Source organism: Porites lutea, chromosome 4, assembly GCF_958299795.1.
Source record: "Porites lutea chromosome 4, jaPorLute2.1, whole genome shotgun sequence".
Classification (NCBI taxonomy): Eukaryota; Metazoa; Cnidaria; class Anthozoa; order Scleractinia; family Poritidae; genus Porites; species Porites lutea.
The window spans coordinates 2,405,096-2,429,627 of NC_133204.1; the positions used below are offsets into that span (position 1 = coordinate 2,405,096).

The 24,532-nt window shown below is 39.0% G+C and overlaps 2 protein-coding genes and 1 pseudogene across 2 annotated transcripts; 1 reads left to right on the forward strand and 2 right to left on the reverse strand.

Annotated features, from left to right (window-relative positions):
* Window positions 1–4,184: 4,184 nt before the first annotated feature.
* LOC140935235 (uncharacterized) lies at window positions 4,185–10,458 on the reverse strand. The gene is made up of 2 exons (XM_073384777.1): window positions 7,831–10,458; window positions 4,185–6,742 (listed from the first exon to the last, which is right to left on the reverse strand). Exons 1-2 carry the CDS (start codon window positions 10,398–10,400, stop codon window positions 6,451–6,453), a joined length of 2,862 nt encoding a protein of 953 aa, XP_073240878.1. The 5' UTR covers window positions 10,401–10,458; the 3' UTR covers window positions 4,185–6,450.
* Window positions 10,459–11,930: 1,472 nt separating this feature from the next.
* Window positions 11,931–12,419, forward strand: LOC140933168 (52 kDa repressor of the inhibitor of the protein kinase-like). The gene has a single exon (XM_073382684.1). It carries the CDS (start codon window positions 11,931–11,933, stop codon window positions 12,417–12,419), a length of 489 nt encoding a protein of 162 aa, XP_073238785.1.
* Window positions 12,420–14,791: 2,372 nt separating this feature from the next.
* On the reverse strand, window positions 14,792–24,376 carry LOC140933169 (uncharacterized; annotated as a pseudogene).
* Between the last annotated feature and the right edge of the window lie 156 nt (window positions 24,377–24,532).

Here is a 24,532-nt window from a genome sequence, read left to right on the forward strand (position 1 = left end):
ATGAGTGAACAAGCACAGTCAAAACGGCGTCGTCTGACAATGATGCCGTACCACACATTTCCGACATAGATTCGCCTGGTAGTTCTGTTTCTTCTGCTTTGCAAAGAGAGTATGAAGAGCTATTGAAGTATGCTGTTGTAACACCGAAAATCCAGGTGTGTCCTACAGTTTATGAACAGAGTGTTACAACGAAAGATGATGTGACCACTTCTACTGAAACGGACAGCAACAGCTCCTCGTCAACTTCAAGCAGCACCTCTGTCTCCAGCTCGAAGTCCTAAGTCAGAAGAAGAGTCTCAAACGGCAGTTAAAGAAGATGTTAAACAACTGCCTAGTTCTCCATCACTTAGAATTTCCTTCCAGAGGCATGGTTCCATAGCAAGGGGTTCTCTGTTACGAGACGGTAAATTGTTAAGCTTAATTGATAGTAACAGCTAAAATTAAACACGCACAAACAACCCATTCACTCCCAATAGAGGCCAACAGAAAAGGTTCTTTCAAGTTTCAAATTCATTTTTGAAATAAATACTGCCTTAAGAAAAGTTCGTTGAAAGAGGTTTTTTATTTCCATTTCTATATTTACACATGTATACTTGGCAAAAGTTGCCCATCACGCCAAGGTAAATAAAAAATAATCTCATATCAAGTAGCTTACATGAACCATTTCAGATGCCCCGCTGACTTTGGATGAGATTTTCCGATTTTCCGGGATTGTACATGTACAGGTAGCCAGTGTAGCTTGAACATTATTGGGGTAATTGAATCATATTTCCTTGTTAACGTCACAATTCGAGCTGCTGTATTTTGGACATACTGTAGTCAAGTCAAGTCAAGTCAATTTTATTTAAACTCACAGAGAATAATAATTAATACAAATTTATAGTGCTTTAAAATATAAACTCGAGAGATTGTGAAAGAAAAGAAATTTTCAATTGTAGGTTCATTGTGCAGAGTTAGGGACACCTAAATAGTCAGTGGAACTAACCAAGTAGGTGACCCAAACAAGAATATGAGTAGAAGGAATACAGATACAAAAATAGTTGTTTTAGATAAAAAGTATTAGTTCATTAATTAAATAGTAGTTAAAGATAATATAATCATAACATTAGGAATCAATAATAGTATTATAACCATCAATCACAGAATTCTTGATATATTGACGAAAACTTGATAGACTGTTCACAGTCCCCTATTTTTCCGTAAGATCATCGAGATCGAGCGCTTTTCGTTACGGGCTGCCATCTTAGATGAGTGTCAAAACTACTTAGGGGGCGGGGGCGGTTTGGGAGGAAGCGAGAAAAATAGAGGGACTGTAATAACATCACTGCAGCTCGCGTTCAGGAGGCGTGACAGGAATTTCACACCTTTTACCATTCATTAATTAAGAAACTCCTCTAGTGATGAAAAACGTGGCAGACACATTTAGCATCGATTACGCATGTTACAAATATCTCCTTTCGAAACAGTGATTTTATAATGTTTCTAGGCTCATTCCTCGAAATTTAATCGGCAAACACACACAAGAAAACATTTTTCTAATCAAAATACCAAAAATCCTTCGTGTGTTTGCGCAAGATGTGCCTTGTGGTATGAAAGCGTACGTTTTATGGAAATATCGACTTGTCAACGACTTGTCAGTATCGGCAACTTAAACTAAACCCGTTGTCAACGCAAATCAACATCTATTGTCTAATGACCAATCAAACGCCTGCGTTGCTGGTACAACGCGCTCCGTGAACGCGAGCTGCAGTGATGTTATTACAGTCCCTCTATTTTTCTCGCCCCCCCCCCCCCCCCCCCCGACCCCCCCAACCAGAGCTATAATCCCCGACGCCCGCCCCCTCGGTACATTTGAAAATCAAGATGTAGCCGTGACGGTAAGACGCGGTATATCTAAACGATCTCACGAAAAAATAGGGGACTGTGAACAGTCTAAAAACTTGAAAACAGCTTGATTTTCTCAACATGAATAGATAAAGAATTCCAAAGTTTTGGACCAGTGTAACTGAGAAAACGAATGCCGTATTGAGTGGTATGAATAGATTTAACAAACAGATAATCAGTCTCTGATTGACGTGTATTATATGAATGAATTGAAGATACTGGGTTAAAATAATTAACAAAACAAGAAGGGCTTAGTTTATTGTACCACTGGTAAACAAAAGAGAGAATTTCAAGATGAATTATATCAGAGAATTTTATGAGTCTGAGAGACTTCAGCAATGGCTCAGAATGTCAGATCTAGGGTCGGAAAAAGTCAATATTCTGATGACTCGTTTTTGCAAAGTAGTTACTGGTTTTAGGTAGGTTGGGTATGTCACAAACCTCAAACTTGAATACCATAAGTAAGAAAGGGGTAAATTAGGGAATAGTAAAGCATTAGTATATCAACATGAACATAGTACCTTAATTTGGAAAATATGCCTACAGTTTTCAATAGTTTTAAGCAGAGTTCATCAACATGATTTTTCCAAGTCAAGTTTGGGTCAAAAGTGACACCTAAGTATTTGACCGTGGAAACTTGTTGGATGTTCACACCATCAATTTTTGAATTTAATGACTTGTATGGTTTAAGTCTCTTAGAATGAAAAAGAACAAAATTAGTTAAATACTGAGAGCTAGTCTATAGGATTTCACCCACTCAGCCACTGCATGGAGCTCTTGATTAAGGATTAGTTCAAGATCATTAAGGTTTTTACGTGAACATTATATATTAGTGTCATCAGCAAATAAGTGAAAACTAAGCAGTTTCGAGGTGTTTGGTAAATCAATATATAGCAAAAACAACAGGGGTCCAATAATGGATACCTGAGGTACTCCACAAGTGATTGAGAGAGAATCAGATGTATGGGCATTTATACATACATATTGTTCTCTATTGGACTAAGAACCAATGAAGAATTTCAGCAGAGTCCTACGTGAGATATTTGTAAATCTTTGCTATGTTCCTGAGGTGGTAATTTACGTATCTTTTTCACGTTGCTCCATACTTAGGCAATTTTCCATTATGACTCCTAGGTTAAAAGCAGATGACTTAGGGGCAATGAACTAATCTTCAACCCGAACATATTTAAGATTCGGTCTATGACGAAATTCAGAGCTAATGACAAGTTTAGTCTTGTCCTGATTAAGTTTCAAAAGGTTGTTACAAATCCAAAGGTCAATTTCTGTGTGTAACCCTTTTGCCTCCTGGGAATTTTATAGACAGAGGCCGCTTTAAAGCTATCCCAGCCATTTTCTGGCCACTGTCTGGCTATAAAAAACCTAAACTCCCCACTGTTCTTTGTATAAAGTTGATCACTTTCTGGCCTTCTGTTCGAGGTGCGAAATATGATTTCCTGAAGTTTTGAGGCATAAAATTGGCATGCACAGAAAGCAAAATTTTGAAGTAGTTTTGGGCTAATACTGTAACAGTAACACAACAGTCTCTACTTTTATCTTTCTGTCCTTCCCTGTTTTTTTCACGCCGCGGCCTCCACCTTTTTTCCCCTTTGCTGAGCATTTTTATACACTCCACTTCTACTTTTCTTTCAAATTGTGAAATTTAAAACTCACGAATTACGACTCATGTTTTTTCAAAGAATTTAGTTCAATGACCCCTGGTCATTTGGTGGGAACAAAGTACATGTACATGACTGTGCATGTGTTTGTAAACGTAATGATTGTATCTCACTAATTACATGTATACAGACGAGAGAAGTAATGCTGTCACAAAACTATGAATGTGGGGTATTTTGGGATTTGTTGTCATATTCATAAAGAGCAAGATGAAAAAAAGTGTCTGTGAAAATTAGCGGGATTAGATATACATTCGAGCGCTATTATGCTCAGATGACTCCCTATAAATCCTTCTAATATGGGTCTGGTCAGAAGCATACTTCTGGTCTGGATCATAAACCATTCAACATACAATGTGAGCAGGTTACTGTAAATGCAGTACTCTGCAAATTTGTTTTGTGGCGTTTCAAAAAAGGCTTCAATTCGCTCTGCATTAAAATTTCTTTAAACTTTATGGATGTTACATAACATCTACTTCAATAGTTTTGGCAGCTACCCGTTTCTTTAAAATAATGTAACTTTAAAAATGCTTTGGTTTTTGATAAAGTTTTTATAAAGAGAACTTAAATAAACAAGACATTCATTTTTAATGTCACTTTTATTTTGATCTTAGTATTATGCTCAGTTGTTTGAATTATGGTTAAAAGAGTAGTGCATTCATACACCTTTATTCTAAACTGGCATCAAATTTTGTAATCCTTTTGTCTTTATGATAATGCCCTTAATGCTAAACATTCTTCAAGGTAAAATTTTTTGTGAATTCTGCAAGTGCAGGTAGAGGCAAATAGTCATGTAGGGCTAATTAACATAATTATGTGTTGTGATTCAATTTTATCCTTGGTGCCTACAAAGTTGGTGGAGCAGGGCAATGCTTTAGCATGAGGAGGAGGTATCCATGGAAACCCTGTGGGGGGCCCCCTCCAGGTACTGTCACACTGAACGAATCAGTGGAATACTTGCCAAACCACACTTAACTGGCCCTGACTGAAGGGGAAGGGAGGGATGGGAAAAACATAGCACAAAATGGCAAGCAAGCAACAAGCTATTACGACAACACTTTGCGAATAACTGCAAGCAAGCAACTGCCCCTGCTAGAGGCATTGGGCCACCCCCAGCGTAGCTGGGAAAAGCGCTGACCACCATTGCTTCGAGGTCAACTTTGCCTAAATTACATTTACCACATTTTAAATTTTATTTCCCTTTGTTTTGAGGTATGGTAATGTACATTTGTATGATAATGTGTTTAAAATAAAGAGAAATAAACTTTAAACCAAGGATAAAATTGAACCACAACATACACACTGTAGTGCTGAAATAATTATAAAATAGAAGTACTTGGTAGTGTTACCTTTAGGAAATAAGGTATGCAACAGTGTATTACTTAAATATGAGTCTTTTATGAGTAGTTGCTTACTATTTTTACTCAATTTGACACTGCCCTACCAAAAAAAACGCCGCCCTTGAATAAACACTGCAACGGAAAGGCTCAAAATGTATAATAAACGCCATGGTGTTTAATCAAATATACAGAGTACTTTATATCCCCCTCCCCCTCTGTATTGCAAACAGGAATCTGCACTCAGTCCTGATGTTTTCTGAAACTTCAGTCCTTGTGTATTTTTGCTATGCACTTAAAGTCCAAGAATATGTACTTCAAAAATGGTCTTTTTTTTCTGTTCTCATGTGGAATGGCCCACTTACAAATACTTTAATAACCCCCCACTTATCCTTGAAAGCTGGTTTACCAGTGATTACATTTTGTGTAGCAAGTGCTCTGGAAACTATATAATATTATGATAGATCATTCATTGATAAAACTGAGGCTGAATTTGCTCAGTGTAAGATGGGTCTTTTTGAAAAACAAAAGCACTTGCTGATGCAGGAGAAGAGAAGGTACTGTACAATTTTTGAAAAACAAAAAGAGCTTGCAAGTTCAGGACTGTCAATAAGGGCCGGTAGCTGGCCAAAACCGGCAGCTAGTTAGCCACCCTTATCAGGCTACTTTCATCTCCTTCTACCACAGGATCTAACAAAAAGTAAGTACCATTTTTCCCAGTTTTGAATGACATTGGACACAATTATTTATTAAAAGAGAAAACTTTTTGACAACCCTGAAACTTGTGAGACCATTTTGCACTGTTGCACCTCATTTTAGGTACAAACACTAATTGTAATGTAAATCAACAGTACCTTTAATTTTTTACTTTTCAAGATTTGTTTTGTTTTGTCCTCATGTTTTCTTGAAGATTTTCAAAGTGTCCATTACATTTAATATTAATTGGAGAGACAGCCCTCCCATTTGCCTATGAGATACGTTTGGGGATCTTCAATTTAAACTCAATGCTTTTCATGACATTGAGAATAAAGTCTTTCAGCAGGATTGCTTTTGATCACAAGCTACACTGTAATCTATAGTACTATATTTCCTCAGAGCTTGAATCGTCACTGATCAGCTTTGTTGGATCAGACTCCACTTTAGATTCATCCTCCAGGTTTACCGCTATAGATATCCCTAGGGGGTAACCTACAGGGGTGAGGGGGGGGGGGGCAATTATTCATGGCGAGCATTTTTATTTTAAAAATATCCATCAAAGGGGGACACTTACTCAAAGGAGGCGATTAATCGAGAGATGGCTATATTCAAGGAAACACAGTAAGACCTTGATACAAGGCCTAGTTACATGAATTGTACAATTAGACAGTACATTCTGTTGTTGTCTTGAATCACTTTGCCAATGTTATCCTGTACTGTTGTATCATTGCTAACAGGGGACTCTTTCTCACTACTGAATACAATGGATCTTGAAGTGCCATTGTCACATAACTGACCCAAATCGTATATAAAAAATATATATTAAAGGACTACTACAACACCAAAATAATGACCCCTATCTAGTGCACTACCCATTCCTTCATTTGTTCTTCAAAGTTCTCGTTTGCACAGTAAAATGAAGAAATAGTATTTTCTTGGCGTGCAGGCAACACGTTATACACGTGACGCCGAGAATACACTTGCTGCAGCCCAGGGTGAGATATAGAATCCCCTTGGTATCCAGGGCACCTGTCGGAAGGGCACAATGGACCACAGTGAAACTTGACATAAGGAAAGTGTCGCTTGCAGATCCCCCAGACCATGCTGAATATGTAGACCAATACTTGTGAGGGTGCCATGCCTTGACCTTCGCTGTTAATTTAAATTCATGAAAAGATGGTTAGTTAATAACTTAAATGCAGTTCACGTAAATTGAATTACCGTAAATCCTCTATTAAGCCCCCCAGGGGGCTTATTTTTTTCAAGCACTTTTGAGGGGGGGCTTAATAGAGAGGGGGGGCTTATTTAATTTAGCGAAACGCATCACCTGTAGCAAAAATACCGTGGTATGAGACAGAGTAGACTTACGCATTGTACAATTAAAGTCACCGTCAAAAGTATTTTAATTCACTTGTGCGAGCCTAAAAGTAACAAAAACAAAATTCTTTTTCTTCAAAAATGTGCTTTCGACCTCATGTTCTTTGGTAATTTTTATGAATAAACCACAACTGATCAGTCCACGTTAATCGTTAATTTTTTTGTGAAGAATAAGGATTGGAGGAGGGGGAGGGGGGGGGGGGGGCTTAATAGAGAGGGGGGGCTTATTAACTTTCCTCCTCTGAAAAGGGGGGGCTTATTAGAGAGGGGTGGCTTATTTGAGAGGGGGGGCCTTAATAGAGGATTTACGGTAACTACACCAGCTGCTGTAGTAAAAAAAGTAGTAAAGTTCTTTAGTAGCTAAGCTGTTTACCGAATACAGTAGAACTAATTTGATTTTGCTCTTTCTGGTTAGTTCCGTTTGCACTAAGATCTCATCTATAGAAACAATTATGTGGCAGAGTTGTTGTCTCCACAGAGGTTTTATCGATAATATTTGCTTAAGAGTCCAGCCACGAATATTGCTGGTGGCTATCAGTATTAAGCTTGTCCAAGTACAGTTTCAAAACTTTCTGCTGCATTTTTTTAAGACCATTTACTGACTATTTAATGAATTTGGGATGGTTTTGTTGAACATGGTGTAGATTATCACTGTTCATATCAGTACAGTACATTTAGGCTGGATTACCAGCCGCAGTTCAGGAAATGAATCCACCTCCTCCCTCATCAAGTCTCTTCTTGGGGAGGAAGTTGATCAGACCCAAGAAAGCCACAGAAATCAAGCCTACAGTACATGTACATGTACATTAAGGGTGCAGAAAACTGCTTTAGCTACTAAATACTACTTTCCATCAGAAACAAACCTGTCAGTAAATGTAACTTCAATCATATCTTCATCCTTAAGCTGTAAAAGTCTGTATGGTTGCCTGGGTCTCACCCAAAACCTGCCAACGTCTTTGCATACAAGTGGCTGACCCTGAGGGAATTCTGCTTTACTAAGACGGTGTGCCTGTGACAAAAGGTGTTGGAAGAGGGGCTCTGGCAGAAATCGATGAAAGGCGACATAGCACTTCTTGTCATCAGGACCTTCAATCCACACTGGTGTTTTCACTGTCCCAGCCATTGGCAATAGTGAAGGAACAAAGTGAGTCACTTGTGCTTCTTCCTTGTTTGTCACGTTAAAGAGTAGAGGGCAAATGATGTCATATTCCTCCAAGAAACCTTTGAGTGCTTTTCTATCCTCTGCCACTGTGGACAGAATGTTATCGAGCAGAGTATCTGTGAGCATTCCAGTTTCACGAAGTACTCTCAAGTCATCCCAAAAACCAGGCTGTGAAATCATTTCCTTATCACTACATGAAGTAATCAACTGAATGATGATGTTTACCAGAATGGCAGGGTTTAGCAAAACACAGCTTGACAATTCAGAGTCTTCCCTATCATTACAATAAATTACAAGTCCCTTCTCGTGAAAGTATTGTAAAGTTTCCTTGGTCCAGTTGATGCAAATGACGTCATCAAATGAAACTGACAACTCCTTTAGTGTCACTAAAAACTTTTTTTTTTTTTTATGTCTTAGGTCAATAATTTCATCTTGAATTTTGATCCATGAGTATGGAATTTCCCTGCCTATGACTGTCTTTTGTTCTTGAACTGTAGACATTATTTGCTTTTGAAGGTTTTGAATCCCTTTATCTTTCCTTCCCAGAGTGTTTTCTATGGGAAAATACCAAAAATTATCTTCCTTGTTCTTCACCAGGTCTTTACTGAAAGATTGCAGTAAATGTTGTTGCAGATGTTTGTCTACAGTCTTTAGGCAGGTTTTGTTAATTTGTCCTCTGTGTGTTCCCACAAGAAATATTGGCGTCTTGGGTGCAACCTTGCAACAGATTGACTCCAACCAGAACTTTATTCTTTGGATTTTTGCTTCAGTGTTTGCAAAGTTGTTATCTGCAAAGTTTGCGAGGTTGAAAACAACAAAATAGATGGCATGATCTCTCATGAAGACATGATGATAAGCGTAGTACTCTTTATCACCTGAGAAGTCCAGGAGTTTCAATTTAAGGCTTGAAAACTTGCCACAAAGGGCATTTTTTAACCTCTGAAAATTTAACGCTACTTTTTCTATAAAAATGCAAGTTAAACTAGCCTGTCTTGCCCAGGGCTTGTTTAAAGGAAATAACATGTTATCCCAATCTACGTACAAAGTGTGACAGGCCCAGGCAGCCATCATTGCAGCATACAGATCAAACAAATTTAAGTTTACAGCTGATTGTTGGGTCATCATGAACACAAACAAAATGACACTGGTCCACTTATTGTAAGTGACCCAAATACAAAGGATTCTTGCAAGTTTCAGTACAAATACTAAAAGAACAGGAATCATAATGAAATGAAGAGTTTGACAATACTCCAGGGTAGACATCTTCTTTGATACCATGAGAAATGCAGCGAAAGAAGCTCCTAAGGATACTGGGAATATGAGGAAAAAAATTCGTCGAAAAAAAGGCACTGACTTTATGTTGAGTACCACTTGCCCTGGCAGAGATGATGAATTGTTCGCTTCTGACCAAGGGCTGAACATGCCAAAATATGTGTCCATAAAAGACAGCACGACTACAGAAATACGATTACACATCATTGCCACCCAGACGAACTGACTAAGACTCGCACTGAATAGTGTTGCAAAAGAATGCTTAGGATTATTGCAATCTTTGCCTCGCAGGATCCCAAGAAAGATAAATGTGGCGCCCAAGCCTGCTATAAAGCGTGGAAGGATGGCAAACAGTACAGCAACTTTACTACCCCCAGGATGTTGAGAAGTTTGGAAGTGCAGGACGATGGCAGTGAAAAATTCTGGAATCAAATTTACAGCAATAATCGATAAACGGTGACTATCGAAAGGCGACGTTGAAAAGCCCAAATGCCATACAAGTGAAATAACCCAAGTTATTCGCATTAGAATGTACAAAAAGGACGTGACATTTGTTACTTGTTGATTAAAAGTATATTCGATTCCACCAGGTCCATACAATGCACCCGCACAATGAGACGTTTGCCCATATTGATGAAAACTTCCAAATCTGAGGCCTTTATCGGAATCTAAGTTTTTCCAACTATGGTCAACCAGGCTAATATCCACTCCCTTTGTTCGTGTTTCTTCAGTATTGAACGGTCTTCCCATAAGAGAATTTTTAAAACTAGTTTTGCCGACTCTTGCGTCGCCTAGTATCATGCATTGCCCCTGAAAAACGTACTGCTTGCAAGCGTCTCCATTTTGATTGCTGCGGAAGCCGAGGTCTTTTAACAGTTTCACGTACGAATGTCGCCCATTCGGTATGCGCCGATCAAACTGCAAGGCTGACATCACTTGAGAGGCAGATTCCAATGTGTGATCATCTGTAAGACGAATCAATTGCAAGTCCAAGGCCATTTCGCCGCCTTTACTTTGGTAATTTTTCTCCAAAAGTAGATCACATGATAGATTGGGCACTCGTCCGTCCGACGCCCTCGAGGCGTCTGTACACGTCACAGTTTAAGACTCGTCACGCGATCCATGAAAGGTGTCTGTTTTCGGTTCCGCTTACTTGGCCATTGGTGACTACGTGTATCGAGCACGTAATCTTTTTCGAATTAAAAGACAATATTCGCCGGAGACAGTCATATATTTTGTTAAATACAAGGAGAACCTTGAGTGAATAATTGTTACATGTGCACTGCACAGGGGCGTAGCCAGGGAAGGGTTCCAGGGGTTCCGGAACCCCCCCTCTCGCGTCAAGGAACCCCCCCTCTCCTATTTTTAACAGTGATTTTATCCCAGCAAGAGTGTAATGGACTCTCGATTCCTGAAATTCTTCGTTTTGTTCTATGCTTACAATAAGTAAAGTGAACGTCATTGTGGTATCTATTTGCGTTTCACTTGCATTTTCGGAGACCGAGCAGAGTTGGGACGGACGCGAAGAAAACAACATTAAAGAACATGTGCAAGACACGATGGGTGGAGAGACACGAAGCTTACGAGGTTTTCTTCGCCCTCTTCTCGTGATCATGCGAGCGCTTGAGGTAATGGCAAATGAAAGTCTATTTGCTGGCCAATATCATGAATATGGAGACGCAGCATGGAGCTGGAACACAGACACCAAGAATAAAGCGAGTGGACTTGCGAACGCCATTTCAAGTTTTTCTTTTCTAATCACCTTGTTGACGGCAATGAAATGCCTTTCCGTCCTGAAACCCCTGAGTGTAAAACTTCAGAAGAGAGATCTAGATGTCTACGAGGCGTACACTAACAGTAATAATGTCAAGGACGATCTCCAGGACATCCGAGACAACATCGAAGACATCTGGACCGAGTGGTTCGACCCCGGAGGGGGGGTACTCCCATACATTACCTATACGGGTATGTGCCGCCCAACGGGGTCGTGATTTTGAAGCCCCTGATTAAGAACGGGGTATCCATTTCAGAGGCGTTTTCTAGAAAGGGGTATAATATTTCGAACGCACGAAAGCTCCAGTTTTGTAAGCAGCCATTTGAAATTATTCAAGGACAGATTGCTTTTAAAAATACGGTTCAATGCGTTAACAAACAAACTGTTGTACTCTTTGCAATTTGCTGCACCCTAGAACGGAGTATAAAAAATTGGCCCATTTCTAGAACGGGGTATCAGTTTTAGGGCGAATTCTAGAACGGGGTATCAATTTTCGGGGAACTTTTTTTTAGAACAGGGTGCCAATTTGGAGTCCCGGGCGGCACATACCCACCCAAAAAATACCCAACTGCCCCCCCCCTCCCCCCGGAGGATTCGATCTGGTGGTCACTACCGAGGCAAATGTAGATTTTGTGCCTTCCATCCCGCGCCGGACCAATCAGCAGCAGCATCGCGACAATGAACCAGCCCAGACACCATCTGATTACTATAAGAGGGCAGTTGCTATTCCCCTTCTAGACCATCTACAATCAGAGATGAAAACATACTTCAATCCTACTAAAGATGCTGTCTTGTCCAGCCTCTTTAATCTTCTTCCTGAGCTGGTAGCCGTCGGAGACAGAAATCCTGACATTGAAGCAGCGCTGGAGTTTTATGAGAACGACCTCCCTTCTCCTCATGTGGTTGATGTTGAGCTCCTGCGATGGAAGAGAAAGTGGTGCAGCACCGAGGATGCCGACCTTCCCACCAGTGCAGTTCAGACACTCGCAGCATGCGATCGACAGTTCTTTCCTAACATCCACGCCTTGATCCGCATTTTGTGCACGTTGCCGATAACGTCAGCTGAATGTGAGCGCTCATTCAGTACACTAAGAAGGTTAAAAACATACCTGAGGTCGACCATGTCAAGCGAGCGAGCTCGAGAGTCTGAACTGGCGTTGATGAACATCGATTACCACCGAGACATAAAAATCGAGGAAGTGATAAACACGTTCGCACAACCAAGGCGTCTTCTGTTTGCGTAGCGTAACGCCAAAGTCTTGTACGCCCGTAATGTAAGGATTTTAGAACAACCGTTTTCGTTGGAACCAATTTGGAACCCCCCTCCTAGAAATCCTGGCTACGCCCCTGTAAAGTGCACGACGAGCCCATAATCTCCTACATGTAAGAAATTATGGTTATGTTCAATTAATTATATATATGATGTGCGATCAATCATGTCTGTACTACGTATACACCAACCGTCTGTTGCGCCACGCGCGCCGAGTAAAGAGAAAAGAAGTGCCCTGTTTTAGATGTTATTTATTTATTTTTACTTTGTTTATCGACTTTATCCAGGCAAGGTGTTGAAATGAACAAACTAATGAATGAAATGGAAAGTCAAAAAGAATTACTGCTCACTTATGAACAGACCTAATTAATGTTATGTTATGGGAGACTTTAACCTCGACCTTCTCCAGTACAACCATCATACACCAACTCAAGAATTTATCGACACTCTATTTTCGCACGCATTTATTCCTCTCATCTCCAATCCAACGCGCCTCACCTCTTATTCTGCAACCCTAATCGATAATATATTCACAAATAATCTTTCTCAAAATGTTTAAAATGGTATTGTTCTAAACGATTTATCCGATCACTTACCGGTTTTTGCTTATTTTTTCTGGCAAAACTCTGACGCGCGATGGAGAAAATAAAGTATTCATACGCAAGATTACTGACGAAAATTTGCGTAAATTCAACGAAAACGTTTCAAACACAAACTGGGCCTCATTTCTCGATGAAGATCCCAGTATGGCTTACAATAATTTTATAGATGAATACTCGAGAGTCTACAATGCCTGCTTCCCTTTAAAGGTCATTAAAGGTAAGCTACTGAACAACTGCAGCTCTCCTTGGATCACCCCCGGACTTTTGAAATCTATTAACAAGAAAAACAGATTATACAAAAAATTCACCAGATCTCCCTCATTATCCAATGAGCGAAAGTATAAAACCTACAAAAACAAACTGAACCATTTAATTCGCATCGCAAAACGTAAATACTATGATACTAAGTTTGAGAGTGCCACAAATGACCTTAGAACAACTTGGAAATTGCTTAATGAGGTTACAAATAAGCGTAAAAGTAAATTACCTTTGCCTTCATCATTTGCATCTGAGCGTAAAACGATAACAGATCCTATGGAAATTGCTGATAAATTCTGTAAATACTTTACCAATATTGGCCCCAATCTAGCTAGAGCATTACGCGACGTAAATTCCTCATTTAGTTCTTTTCTTGGTGACGTTAACCCATGATCCTCCTATCACCCTGGAACCTACCGACCCCTGTGAACTGGAAAGCATTTGTAGCATGTTCGCCTCGGGGAAGGCCCCCGGCTATGACAATATTTCAATGCGCGTAATTAAACACTCATTTCACCTGATTTCTGCCCCACTGGCCAACATCATAAATCTGTCTTTACAAAAAGGCATCTTCCCTGATAAACTAAAATTTGCTAAAGTGATTCCTACTTACAAAGAAGATGATCCTAGTCATTTTACAAACTACTGACCCATTTCTTTGTTGTCCAATTTTTCCAAATTTTTTGAAAAAGTAATGTATAATCGCATGATTGAATTCGCCGAGCAGTATAATATACTATACCGCTGCCAGTTTGGATTTCGTAAAAACTATTCAACGTCCCATGCTCTAATCCATCTGATAAATAGAATCTCTTCGGCAATTGACCAGCGTGAAACTACTGTAGGTGTTTTCCTAGATCTCTCCAAAGCTTTTGACACTCTTGATCATCAAATCTTATTCACCAAGCTGGAGCACTATGGTATCCGTGATGTGGCTCTGCAGTGGATAAAAAGCTACTTTTCTTGCCGTCAGCAATTCGTCCAAATTAATCAAACTTGTTCCTCAATGCAGACCTTTAAGTGTGGAGTTCCTCAAGGATCCATCTTAGGCCCCTTATTCTTCATACTTTACATAAATGATCTTCCTAAAGCCTCCAAGTTAACTGAGCTTCTACTTTTTGCTAACGACACGAGTATCTTTTTTTCACACTCTAATCCCAACTACTTAGAGAATGTGCTTAATAATGATTACTAAATATTGATGTTTGGTTAAGGTGCAATAAGCTCTCAGTTAATATCAAAAAGACAAATTATGTCACCTTTAGTTCCTTAGTATGTCTTGCATGGGTAGTTTTCAGTGACCATTTTATGACAAAAAGCTGTTATTATCAAACCAAAATATTTGCTGGGCTACTTATTTGTGTTCTTGTGACCTATTTGTTAGTTTTTCAAGGGCATTGAATTATATTTTTTTCACACACTTCTTCGTCATTGCGAAGTAGTGTTTTTGTACAAGATAAAAAATGATGATTTTATTATATTTTAAATTTACCCAGACTTTAGTTTTTATAATCTGTTCAACTGTAATTCTCAATATTGGAGATAGCTCAATAAAGTGTTTAGAGAAGAATAGTGATGTACACCAACAAATCCAAACTTTAACAGTGAAAACAGATAATCTAGCCTTGAAACTGGGCAGCAAGAAAAAAATGCCACAGCAGATGATGAATTACATAACTTGATATTAAAATGAAGTAGAGAACCGATAATATTAGTCTAAAAATGATGTCAATGCTATCATCTGAGTTGAGATGCCATTTTCTTACCAAGTCACGAAATTTTAATACCCGTCACGGAGGTGGAACTATATTCAATACAAATATTTGTTCGCGGGGGAAAAATTGAACAAAACAGAAAACGAACGTGAGAAAAAAATTATTTGTTACTTCGCTATTGTTCGCAGTAAATGAATGCCACGGGATAATGGCTAACGTTCGCTAGATAATCTCTCTGACGGTCCAGTATAATGTCTGCCATCTTGTTTCGTCTCTTTGGTAGTACCCAGACCCCCTGCATCACAGCTAGATCGCTCGACCCCGCTCGTTTCAACGCCCTAGCTTCTTACGCCCTGCTTGGGACTACGTAAAGAGGCGCCTACGATTATCCCGTTGGCGACCAAAATTTCAAACAAGGAGCCCTCAGGGTAGGTGCCTAAAACTAATGATACTCAGGCCAACTTCCGGTGAACGGACGACAAAATTCCCTGCTCATTCTGCACTTTTGAAACGAAAACGTAAAACGTTTGGTCGTCGGCCGTAGGCAAAAAATATTTCCGCCGATAAAAGGTAAACAAACAAGCACTTGTCTTGAAATTCGCTTGTGACTTCCGCTTTTCACTCTCTTGATCTTAAAACTTGTCTTAGCTCGTCAAGATATCTTTCCAGTATTTCATATCGCGGTTCTTGGAAAGGCTGGTTTCCCGCCATTCTTCCCACAGGAACTTCAAAAGACATACGTCCGCTCAAAAAAACACAGCTGCCTCAGTGGATCACGTGAGCCACTAAAATCTTCCCTCAGCCGAAGTTCCCGCGCAATTCTGAATGCATTGGTTACAACTCTGATCCCTATTAAATAAAAATGGCATTCATTGGCACATATAAACAACCAGAATCAATTGTTAGACAATCAAATAACAGTAGAGGCTGAAAGCCTTCATCATTTTAAAAATAAGCTTCATCATTATCTATTTAATAAATTTTAAACTAGAACCGTGCTTTAATTAAGGTCTTGAGTTTTGAATACTTGTATTGTATTTGATGTTTTCATCTGGCATTTTCTATTTCTGTTTGGGAGTTCTCTTATAGGGCTAACCTCTCAACTTCCTGATCAAAGTTAAAACAAACATATATGGAACAGAACTGCGGTATAACGAAAACCTTAGTATCTTGAATCGATTTATTAAAAAAAACATAAAAACATAAAGAACACAACAATTTCACTTGTCTTAGTTCCACTGCCGGTAAAAGGGATGCAAAAAGTCCAGTAACGAATTCTATTTACTTTGTAAGTAGATTGTGACAACTAACTGTAACAGTAGTGACTCACCTTGCTCATACTCTCCTTTTTGTGCATGCAAGACTCCCAGTGCATTGTAAAACAGTGCTTTGTCTCTCATGGGGCAGTCATTAAGAAAATCTTTGCTGAAATTTGGAATGAAGGTTTCCACCGCTGACATGACTTTATCAGATACTGGGATCTGCAGATTAGTGGCCCTTTCTCTAGTAGAATGAAGGTAATAGAAAATTGATCTGATTAATGATCGCCTTGGACCACGCGCATTCGTGTTCAGACCCCGATCACGTTGGTGCCCATAATGGATTAAAGCAGCTTTCATGGCTTTCTTCATTTTCTTTTCCTCCAGTTTGGTGATTCCCACTACAGCAGCTTTCTCAGAGAACAGGGCAGCGACACACGTGCGGTTAATAGCAGTCTCTCCTCCGGGAACAACTGCCTCTAACAGCTGCAAAAGAACACATTTTCAAATTAATTTCCAGATCGTTACTTTTCAACAGAATAACCATTCATAATGTTACTCGGAAGTCGCCCCATGTAATAGAATCCAGATCCTACAACCGGGAAAATTCCACTTGTGGAATTTGGAATTTTTGGTGTTGGAATCTGGAATACAGCTCAAGGAATCTGGAATCCCACTAAACATTGGAATCCAGAATCCTAGTTCCACTGAAAAAGACTGGAATGCAGTCCCTGGAATCCAGAACCAGCAGAACGAATCCAGAATCCAAGAATTCTCTTCTAACATGGTGCAATAGAAGTGTTTAGTTGCCAACCTCTGTAGAGGTCTCCAAAACTTCTTCAGCCTTCGTAAACCTCCTTTCCTGTTTTTAAGCACCGGACAAAACACTTTTGGCCTTTTCAGCCATGACATTGTAGTTGGGTGAGTTGAACTTTACTGCTTGGTTACACACATCTTCGCTCAATTGCTTACACCCTTCAAGATTTCCCATTTGGTACAACAAAAGGCTTTCCTGTGTAAAGAGAAAACAAACAAACATTTAAACAAAAACAATATTACTAAAGTCAAATGTAGGGTCACGTAGACTCAAAGGTATGTCGTTTACAAAATTAAGGAAAAGAATAGGCTCCAGGAGGGATCCTTGAGGAACTCCCCGTAGTGGCTGTTGACTGTAGGAGCAATAGCCATTTACACAAACATATTATTCCTGCCCGTAAGATGTGACCTAAACCATTCTACTGTTCCAGTGTTCTCACCAGGATTTTGCCTTGGGGAGTCCCAGGGCCCCCTCTTCTGAGAAATAGGGGCCCTGTAAGAACATTAGGGGGACAAAGTTACAAAAAACACGCGGTACGAAGAACCTGAGCCCGCACTCGAAATTGTCTGTTACATGAAGTACCTACCTGATCCACTATGGCGGAAGAGGTGTTTAAGGGCGCGATCCATTCAACCAAAATTCAGACCGGTCCGACCGGGAAAAGAGGACCACCTCAAAAGGTGGACCTGTTTTTCCGAAACTTTTCCGGTTGGACCGAACCGATCCATTGAGTTTTGGACCGAAATTTCCGGAAATTTTGGTTGAATGGATCGCGCCCTACGATTCGGAGGAGGAGTTTACGATGTAGTGGGACGTGCGTGGGACCAATGAAAGTAAAGGCAACAAAATTAAAGACTTTGACTCATTTGATATCATGTTTTTTATTTATTCAAACAAACAGAATGCTTTAGTGTTAGGTTGACCATTAAAACTACTTAAGTCCGTTTGACTCGTAGCTTGCCCCTGCGACCTAACGGGCGTATCTTCTTGGTTTTAATGCGCCATTTCAGTTTTTCTTGCGGGAATCCCGCAAGGCCGCGGCCTGGTGAGAACACTGCTGTTCCATAAATTTATTGCTTTCTTGAGGAAAAGCTCATGATTTGTCACATCAAAGGCTTTTTAAAAAACCTGAATAACCATCACTATTGATGTAACAGAGAAGTTTGTCAATAGTTTACAGATAGAAATGTAATCTGTAAAGGTCATTTTTTTATCAACAAACGGTCAGTAATGGGTACCTCCAGCTGAATAGCGAGGATCAAATCCTGGAAATGCGCATCATAGCAGTTGGCATGCATGTGTTGAAGAAGACGACGCTGATCTCGCTTAAAACAGTCAAAGGCACCTAAAAGCATTAACAAATAAGAGTTGTGAAAATTATAAAAACAAAAATTTGCATAAGACAAGAAACAAGAAAAAAAAACAACATGGAAAGGTCAAATATAATTCCAGATTAATAAGTAATTATTAAGAATGCAAACAAAAATTTTGCCCATAAAACTATAGTGCAATGCTTGTGATGGAAGCTTGACAGGTTTTACTCTTTCTATTAGCATATTTTTAATGAGGACCACCTTAAATAGCATTCTGATTAAGTAAACAATTTATATTGGTCCATGTATAAAGTGTAAGAAGACTGTAAATTGGTGATTATCCAATACCATTTTCTACAAGAACTTGGAAATAGTTGATGATCCTTTGAACTTCAGGTGTTCCAAGTATACCTATAAAGTAATTATACAACTAATTATGCCAACATTTTACTATATAAGAACTTTGAAGATACATGGAAGCTTGCTGTAAGTCAAAAGAGTGACCAATGTCAATTTTTTCCTTACAACACCAATTACAATCACCAAGAGAAAAGGTTATGGCGACAGAAGTAACAACATTAATAAAAATCACCAAAGGGAAAATACTTTGATCTTCTTAATAGCACAGTCTCTCTATTCTTAAACACAATGTACATGCACGGAGAACTGGAGAATTTGTATGTAAATACTGTGACTTAAAGGGTATTATTATAATCAATTATTACTACATACACCATGTATGTACTGTACATTGTATTCCACCAAACATTAGTATGAAGCACAAGTATGAAGTACAGTATACATAAAAGTTGAAGAATATTGTGCTGCACAAACTGGATGACATTTTGCCATTGACGGGGCTGTTATCATGCAGTGGAAAGAAATTGAAATTCTTGAATTACTTCTCCTGTATTTGATTGACCCTTGGCCATTGACACATACATGTACTCAAAACAGAATAGATTGTATAAGTTGTATAAATGACAGCTGTACAGTGGGTCCATTTTTTAAAAAAAAGAATTACAGAGTGTATTTATGACTCTTAAATTTAATATTTATCACCTAATGGTACTGTTATACTATGCATGTACATGCTACTAACAGTACAATATATTTTTTTTATGAAAACACTTACCCGCAAGTTGTTTCTTAGCCACGGGCACCTCCACTGCAGGCACAAAGTGGCCGTCACAGTAATCAGACAAGTTCTTATGTTGATAATGGGTGACCACAAAGGTTTTAATTTCATCAACTAACACTTCATCAAAACCACAATTGCCAATCTGGCCTAGTGATTTGAACTTGAAGTTAATGTGGAAGGTTCCTGGGATTTCAGCAGGAAGGAGAAATGTGAAAGTCCCAGCAAGCGAGGGAAGTACATCTCCACTACAACTCACTTTGGAGGTTTGCACTATAGGCAGGCGACCCTGAGGTGTAGTCACTTCTGCTTCAATGATGATTACATCTCGGCGTCTTTTATTCTGTACAATCATGCAAAACCAATACATGACAGTTCAATTTTTCATAAGTTAAGATGAGCACTCAGCCTTTAACTCCCAAGAAAGTGAACAATATTATGTACAATGTAGGAACAGTCCTACCAAATGGTAATGAGCAAGGGAGTAACATAAAACAGTATACAGTTAAAAACCCTAGCTGTTGTTAGGTCACTAGACACTCCCTAAGGAAATTAAAAAAATGCCTATAATACTTAACAATTATTCCTCGAGCCTGAATGGGCTCTGAGTCAATAGCCCATGAGGCCGAAGGCCGAATGGGCTATTGACTCAGAGGCCATGAGGGCAAGAGGAATAATTGTTTTAAATAGTAGAATCCAACTAATGCATAAAAAATATCGAGACAAAATAACTTTAGCTGGCAAAACGCGATTCAGCCGCCATTGTTTTGGTTTTCAAAGCGGGCACTTTTTATTACTAGTGGGCTATAACATATAGCCCAGTAGTAGCTCAACCAATCAGAACGCAGCATTGATAATAGACCACTAGTTGGATTTTACTAAAGTGTAATATTACTTATTGAAGCGTACCTACTCATGAAAAGACCCTTGTTAGAAGCCATTAGCAATACAAGAGATACACCTGAACATGTACAATGTAGGAAGCATGGGGAGTGTGAAAAAATCTTACCCTAGTGACTACGCTAAAGTTGAGCATCAGGTAATAAATTTCATACAGAGTCTAACAGAAAGCGTACCAAGAAAAAAATAATATTACCGTAAATCACCTATTAAGCCCCCCCCCCGGGGGGGGGTTATGGGGCTGATTTGAGAGGGTGGGGGAGGGAGGGGGCTTATTTATGTTAGAAATTAAATGACAATGGTATCATTTCTCCATAAAGAACTAGAATAAAAAATTGGAAAAGCTCAAGTAACCAGGAAACAATGATATTACCCTATAGTGACTAATGCTTAAGTTGAGCATCAGGTAATAAAATTCATACAGAGTCTAACAGAAAGCGTACCAAGAAAAAAATAATATTACCGTAAATCACCTATTAAGCCCCCCCCCAGGGGGGGGGGGTTATGGGGCTGATTTGAGAGGGTGGTGGAGGGAGGGGGCTTATTTATGTTAGAAATTAAATGACAATGGTATCATTTCTCCATAAAGAACTAGAATAAAAAATTGGAAAAGCTCAAGTACAAGAAGTTTTAGGTCATGCAGCTGAGGATCAGAATCAAATGCTTATTAACTTTCTTCCCCTGAAAAGGGGGGGGGCTATTTGGGAGGAGGGCTTAATAGAGGATTTACGGCATTTGGACAGAAACAGATTTAATAGAGTAGTGGGGTAGAAGCTCTGGACTGGTAAGCAGACCCCCTTGGGATGTGAAAAAGGTGTCCGTTACTGGAACTGGTTGCTTCTGAAAATGTTTCTTTTACACAAGTTAAGTGGCCACTTCAGAGATAAGGGTTAAATGATTGCTTACAGGGGCTTGTCCTGAACTACAAATAAACATTGAAATTTGCAAAAAAAGTTTTTGATAGTGTTTCGCTATACTGTTGATCTGACAATGTGTTATTTTAGCCACAAGCATAAAATTCAAGTGATACGTACTGTGAAGCGTAACCGGACAAGAAGACCGAAACTGACATAAATTTATTGTGATTGTGTAACAACGATATCAAGCTGATATCAGTATATTAAAGTACAAAATTCAAAGGTGAGTCAGATTTCATTTAAGATGTCCTCTTACGGGAGCTTAAAAACTAACCTAAAACCTTACTTGTAAACCATGTGAGTTTCTGTGGCTGCATAATAACACAGAGTTTGTAATGGGAGTTAAAATACAGGGTACTGTGAGGGCGGATGTAAGTAGAGCTGTCTGATTATGACAGTAATGCTAACAGAGCTTTGACTGTATGACCATTACTTTAGTTACATGTATTGTACTCACATTTACAATCCTAAACATAACATAATTTTGAAGAGCCTCCAATCTGCAATCAAGCAATTCTTGAGAGACTTCATTGCACAGTGCAATGACATACTGAACTCTGACAAATTGGCCAGGAAAACGCAACTGTGGAGAACTGAGTGAATCCTCTGGTGATGAGCACAAGAGCTCCTGGACGTTATGTCGGCAGGTTTCAAGAATTATCAGTTTGCATGTTCCTGACTCCAAATAATTACAAGCAGCAATAGGCCATGATCCTAAAACAAAGTATAAAATTAAATTGCTGGTAACTCAGTGTAAAATATTACAACCTGTAACATCAAACAGTGGTGACGTAAAATTTCAGTCTAACCTCAAGGATACACTATCAGACGAACAAGTGGAATCTTTGACTTAAATACAGCTGTACACCATGCATGTATAGAACGCAGGTGCATTGTACACTGGTGTCTTACTGTAAATTCTCAATTTCACCGAGTAATGACCCGACAATTTTGGACAATGTTATTATTTCATAAAACGGTAAAACGAATGATAAATCCGACGTTTCCGATTAGTCATGACTCCATTATCAGGGAAAAATGTTTTTGATCATACAAATTACAGCATTTAAAGCGAGGTGGCATGAAATTAAGATAACAGGGTGTGAAGATTATGAAAATACTTTTGCAAGAATAAAGTCTGATAATTTGCATGTTGAGTTGTCTGTAATGTTCTTCTGAAAAGCAATTCGTACACTAAACAGTCAAATTTGTTCCTGCATTTCTTAAGCACATTGAAACGTTTCAGCAGGTGCTGAGGGATCGTCCCATGCACATTCTTGTAATGTTTGGCAAAAATGCTACATTTACACGATTGTGTAAATGTCCGCTTGTGTAACCTACATAGCCTGCATCACACAGGTCATAGACTCTATTTGTGCAAAAGTATTTTCATAATCTTTGCACCATGTTACATGTATGTTAATTTTCGCGCCACATTGCTTTACACGTAAATGCTGTAATTTGCATGACCAAAAACATTTTTCCTTGATACTGGAATCATGACTACTACAAAACTTCAGATTTTATCGTTCCTTTTTAACGTTTTATGTCTTAAGAAATGTCTTTTTATAAGTCATTATTTCAATCAAAAAATTATTTTGATCTAATACATTTGTACATCAGAAAAACATAAAAGGACTTGATGTAACAAATTGGTTACAATATACATGTAGTTACAATGACTACCTGCAATTATATGTACATGTATAGCCAATCTAATTGATTGGATTAAATTTGACTTTTTTGTAGCACGGGCGGTAGCATGGCATTTGAAACCAAGTCATGCTTCTACCGTAGAGCCTGTACCACAAACTCTGGTTAAGTCCTTCTGTGAAACAGCACCGAAACCCTTGTACTGGGCCTCCACCTGTGTTCCTGGATTTCAGTACGCACCATGATTTGCCAGTTCAAAATGCCATGGTCAATTTGCCAATTAAGATGATAGGAAATTTGAAATCCTCTCCCAGTAATTTGTCAAGTCCATCGGGGGTCCCATGCAAAAAAAAAAGGATACACGTAAATCAGTGCTCACTTACTGAGGCTAAATTGCGTCTGCAACACAGACTATTACCATGTAGCATGGCAGGCTTTGTTGTGGATGTGCATGTGGATCGCGCACGGCTTGGTTTCAAAAGAGTTACAATGTCATGCATATGCCGAACTAAATTCGTACAAAGATTAATACAATAGCTACATTAGTAGTCTCTTAGAAACAAGCATCTTATCCAAAACAAATTAGACTCACGTTGTATGCTTTCTTCGTTGTAAATAATTGCATGTTTCTTAGATGATTAGTTAAACAAATCTCGCTAGTCGTAAATGTACCTCGAACTCGTCGTGTAAAAGGAAAGTTAAAAAAAAGCTCATGTATAAAGGTACAGTGATTTACTTTCCTGCAACTAAATAGTTTGTTATACTGATGCATCAATAAACTTATTTGCCACACTTTTAATGAAAATGATTCGTATAGTTTCTCGATGCAATTGCATCATTCTAAACTGCGCAAAATGGAGTTCAACGAAACATACATTACTCGTCGTCGATGCTCAAAATACCGGATCAAGGATATCCCAACGTGTTATTGGAAATACTGAAACCTCACAAATGCATTTAAATTTCGGACAATAACAGAAAACCTGAACAATCGTGGACGACAGTGCGCTCGAGCCCATAATTAAATCGAAACCTTTGAGCAGATTTGAGTTAATGCGTTGTAAGCGTACATTGCAATTACGTATTTTCTAGTATTTTGCAAAGGCGAACTTTTAGTAACATATACCTTTAATACTCTCTTGCAAATCCATTGTCCAGCTTCACTGAAACAGCTACTAATGGTCGGAGACTTTTAGATTTAGGCAGAATTCTAGAATTCACGCATGTCTACCCTCTACGGCATAATGACTGTTGGTTAGTTTTTTGTTTTTGCCCTTACTGAATGAAGGGGATAGTTAGAGGTGTGTCCAATTCTGTGACGTAAAAAAGGGAAAGTCCCTGGTCCCTTTCATTGGATACAGAAACGTAAAAACTGGTAAGAAAATCTAATGTACACTTAAGCTTACCTACTAACCTTTAAGATTGTCTGACACCTACGATCCACGAACGCGAATCATCAGTGCTCAGTACAACCTTCGATCAGCTCAGAAATGACATTTTAGACCAATGTAAGCC

Coding starts and splice junctions, on each gene's coding strand:
- LOC140933168 (XM_073382684.1), top strand. CDS start 11,931: ATGAAAACATACTTCAATCCTACTAAAGATGCTGTCTTGTCCAGCCTC.
- LOC140935235 (XM_073384777.1), bottom strand. CDS start 10,400: ATGGCCTTGGACTTGCAATTGATTCGTCTTACAGATGATCACACATTG. Junction 6,743..7,830: donor GAAGTTACATTTACTGACAG/GTTTGTTTCTGA, acceptor TTAAATTAACAG/CGAAGGTCAAGGCATGGCAC.